The sequence below is a fragment of the Carlito syrichta genome, unplaced genomic scaffold (genome assembly GCF_000164805.1).
Source record: "Carlito syrichta isolate Samal-C Ts95f unplaced genomic scaffold, Tarsius_syrichta-2.0.1 Scaffold307930, whole genome shotgun sequence".
NCBI lineage: Eukaryota > Metazoa > Chordata > Mammalia > Primates > Tarsiidae > Carlito > Carlito syrichta.
In genome coordinates this window covers 352,828-356,400 of record NW_007252026.1, presented here as the reverse complement: position 1 = coordinate 356,400, position 3,573 = coordinate 352,828, and the positions used below count along the sequence as shown (strand labels likewise).

At 44.5% G+C, this 3,573-nt stretch overlaps 1 protein-coding gene across 1 annotated transcript in view; it reads left to right on the top strand.

Moving 5' to 3' along the window:
- The first annotated feature begins 3,345 nt into the window (after positions 1 to 3,345).
- Positions 3,346 to 3,573, top strand: part of DEPDC4 (DEP domain containing 4) — a 28,864-nt gene continuing 28,636 nt past the window's right edge. Inside the window, exon 1 of the mRNA XM_021715857.1 lies at positions 3,346 to 3,560. Within this exon, the coding sequence (XP_021571532.1) occupies positions 3,346 to 3,560 (215 nt within the window). The remainder of the gene's footprint in view (positions 3,561 to 3,573) is intronic.

The following is a 3,573-nucleotide window of genomic DNA, read 5'->3' as shown; positions in this document are numbered from 1 at the left end:
AAAAATGGTTTGTATTATTCTTTGGCCTATACAGAAATCTTCATTTAATCTTATTCAGAACAAGGATTATATCAGCTAAGTAAAATAATGCTCTTTACTATTATTATTATTATTATTTTGAGTCAGAGTCTTACCTGTTGCCCAGGCTGGAGTGCAGAGGCACACTCACGGCCACTGCAGCCTTGATCTGTTGGGCTAAGGTGATCCTTCTGCCTCAGCCTCCTGAGTAGCTGGTACTACAGGCATGTGACAGATCTCGCTATGTTGCCCAGGTTAGTCTCAGACTTCTGGGCTCAGGCAATCCTCTTGCCTCAGCCTCCCAAAGTGCTGGGATTATAGGCATCAGGCACCATGCCTGGCTCATTCTGTTTGTAATTATAGAAAGTAACTAATCATTAGACACAGTTGAGCCAGAACAGCAGTATTACAGAAGACAGGTCTGACTTCAAAAACAAACATTTAAAAAGAAGAGAGAGAAAGACCTAGCAATGCACAGACAAGTACACAAATTACTGGGTACTTACTAGGTGAAAAGCACCATGCTAAGTGTAGTGGGAGAAACAAGAGAAACAAGAAACAAAACATTCAGTTGTGTCACTGGTTACAAATTTAAGACCAGACTGAGAGCTTTGGCTCATGGCTGCAATCTAAGCACTCTGGGAGGCAGAGTGAGCCCAGCAGTTCAAGACCAGCCTAAGCAATATAGCAAGACCTTTGTCTGTCTGTCCGTCGATCTCACACACACACACACACACACACACACACACAGTCAAAAAATCAGCCAGGCATGGTGGCACATGCCCGTAGTCCCAGCTACTTGGGAGGCCGAGGCAGGAAGATCTGCCTACTCAGGAGGTCAAGGCTACGGTGAGCTATGATTGTGCCACAGCATTCCAACCTGGGTGGCAGAGTGAGATCCTGAGTCAAAAAAAATTTTTTTAACAAAAATAAAAAATTTAAGACCACTGTACAATAAGATTTTAAAAGCAACAAGAGAGATTATAAAGCAATATAGGTTTAAATATCAAATAAGTAATTTAAACAATAAGATCTCAGGAGAGATTACATCCAGGTCTTTTGAAGGCATTTTCAGCCCATGTAATTAGTATAGTATAGTTTTTACTACAAATGTATCAGATTCTTAAAATTACTGTAACTTTTTAAAAAGAAGCAGTAGCAGGGGGTGGCAGCTTCTCATTACTCAGGCTTGAGAACAGGGAAAAGGAATAACTGGGTAGGAAATTAGATTAAATGACCACTAAGATCATTTCTGTGGGTCTACAGTTCTTCTGATTTAAAAATGCATGAAATCCCAAATACAGTACAGCACAATGTACAAAACAAATTCATAAAGCACTTAAGCACTGTCTTAAGACAATGGTCTTCAAAACCTGGTGAAACCCAGTAGGGTCCCTAGCCTGTTAGGAACTGGGCTGCACAGCAGGAGGTAAGCAGCAGGTTAGCGAGCAAAGCTTCATCTGTACTATAGGCCCTTCCCATCTCTTGCATTTTTGCCTGAGCTCAGTCTTCTGTCAGAACAATGACAGCTTAGATTCTCATAAGAGTGCAAACCTTATTGTGAAGTGTGCATGCATGCGTGGGATCTAGGTTGCACGCTCCTTGTGAGAATCTAATGCCTGATGGTCTGAGGTAGACCTGAGGCAGTGATGCTAGTTGTGGCTGCAAAGACAGGTTAACATTAGCAGTGAGGTGTGACTGCCAACTTCCCCTCACCTCCCCACCCCCTTCCCCCAGCCTCCATGGAAAAACTGTCTTCCATGAAGCTGGTCCCTAATGCCAAAATAGATTCTAAATAACCGGGATAACTGGTTAAACTATGTAGATGCCTATGAACTAGCTCAAACTTAGGAATGAGAACCTATAAAGTTGCATTTAGCTTATTTGTATCTTGAGCAAGCTCCCTAGGTCAGCAGTCCCCAACCTTTTCAACAAGTTTCATGGAAGACAATTTTTCCACAGAAGGGTGGGGTGGTGGTGGTGTTGGACTATCTTAAGGATTAAAGATGATGTAAAATGCTGAATACAATTCCTAGCACATTTAGTAGGCATTAAATGAATTCATTTCATTCATTCAACAAACATTTATTAAGCACTTATGCAACAGGAGACGAAGAACTCATTAATTTGTTAAGCATGAATAAATATGGCAACTCTGCAATGGTGTCATGAGAACATATAACTGGAGTGTCTGTTCTGATCAGGACAGTCTTCCCTGAGTGAGCTGAATGATGAAGAGACATTAACTGGCTGGAAGGAGGAGCATTTCCAGGCAGGGAAGTCTCATAACCAAAGGCCATATTCCTGAAGCAGAACAGAAAGCAGACAGAGTGACTAGGGGAGCAAGGGAATGCCAGAAAGCACAGGGGACACGAGGCAGGAAAGGCAATCAGGTCCAACTACGCAGGGCTTACAGGGCATGTTAAAGATGTTGGTTTATCTTATAAACTGTGGGAAGCCTCTGAAAGACTTTAGACACACAGACACCTTATGAGATCTGCGTTCTGAAATTTCCATCTAGCGTGGAAAACTACAACGGAGACCACAGCAGATGCTGGCAGACCCTAATGAGGAGATTCCTAAAGCAGTCCAGACAGAGATGTGAAGGCTGGAACAGGAGGGCTGCTGCTGAAGACAGAGGGTAAACAGTAAGAGACAGTCAACAGGACTTCAGGAGGGACTGAGGAGAGGATGAGAGAGGAACTGTCAGACTTCAACTCCTATGGAAAGGGACGGGGGTGATTATACCCGCGGAGTGAAACACAACAGGAGCTATTTTTCCTCTTCAGTTTCAAATATGTATGTGCATGTGCGTATATGAGCAATGATTCCCAATTGCAGGGTTGATCTGTACAGAAAGTATCCAGCACAGAAGTACAAGGTGCCTGTATTTATTCTACTGGGTGCTTATGGATCTCTGAGACAAAATAATAGGCTTCTACATGTGAGCAGATCTGAACAGAACGGAGGCCCTTACCTTCCATCAGGTTATATTTTTTACACAATTACCCCAAAGCTTCCTTTATGACTACAGTTCAGTGTTGCCTCCAGAAGCAACTTATACACTCAGCCGATAAGTAATGTTTACGAAACGACGACAAAAGCCTGCCGAGTCCAGAAGGAACCTTCAAGCACCATCACCAGCACGTGATCACGTTTTACAGTGACAGGCTGGTCTGGGGCATCTTCCTTCCACTGTGTATTTTAAGCAGCAGAGCGGAGACGTGCTGATTAGAAAAGTCACTCACAGATTCCGGGTTTTTTAAAGCGCCATCCTACAAATAAGTCTCGAGTGTGACGGTGCAAAGAAACAGTCGGCAACTTACCATGAAGTCACGACTGGCAGGCGCTCTTAGAGGAGATGAAGCAGGGACGCCCGTTAGAGGAGGGAGTTTGACCCTGTGGATCTCCGGATCGCAGGTTCGTGCCCGCTCAGACCCCACGAAGTTTCTGCAAGCCGGGGGGGTCCGTAAAGCCTCCCGCGCCCCTCCTCTCCCGCTTGGAAAGACGCGACTGCAGGAGCCGCCTTGCAGTCCCAGCAGGCGGGACGCCTGC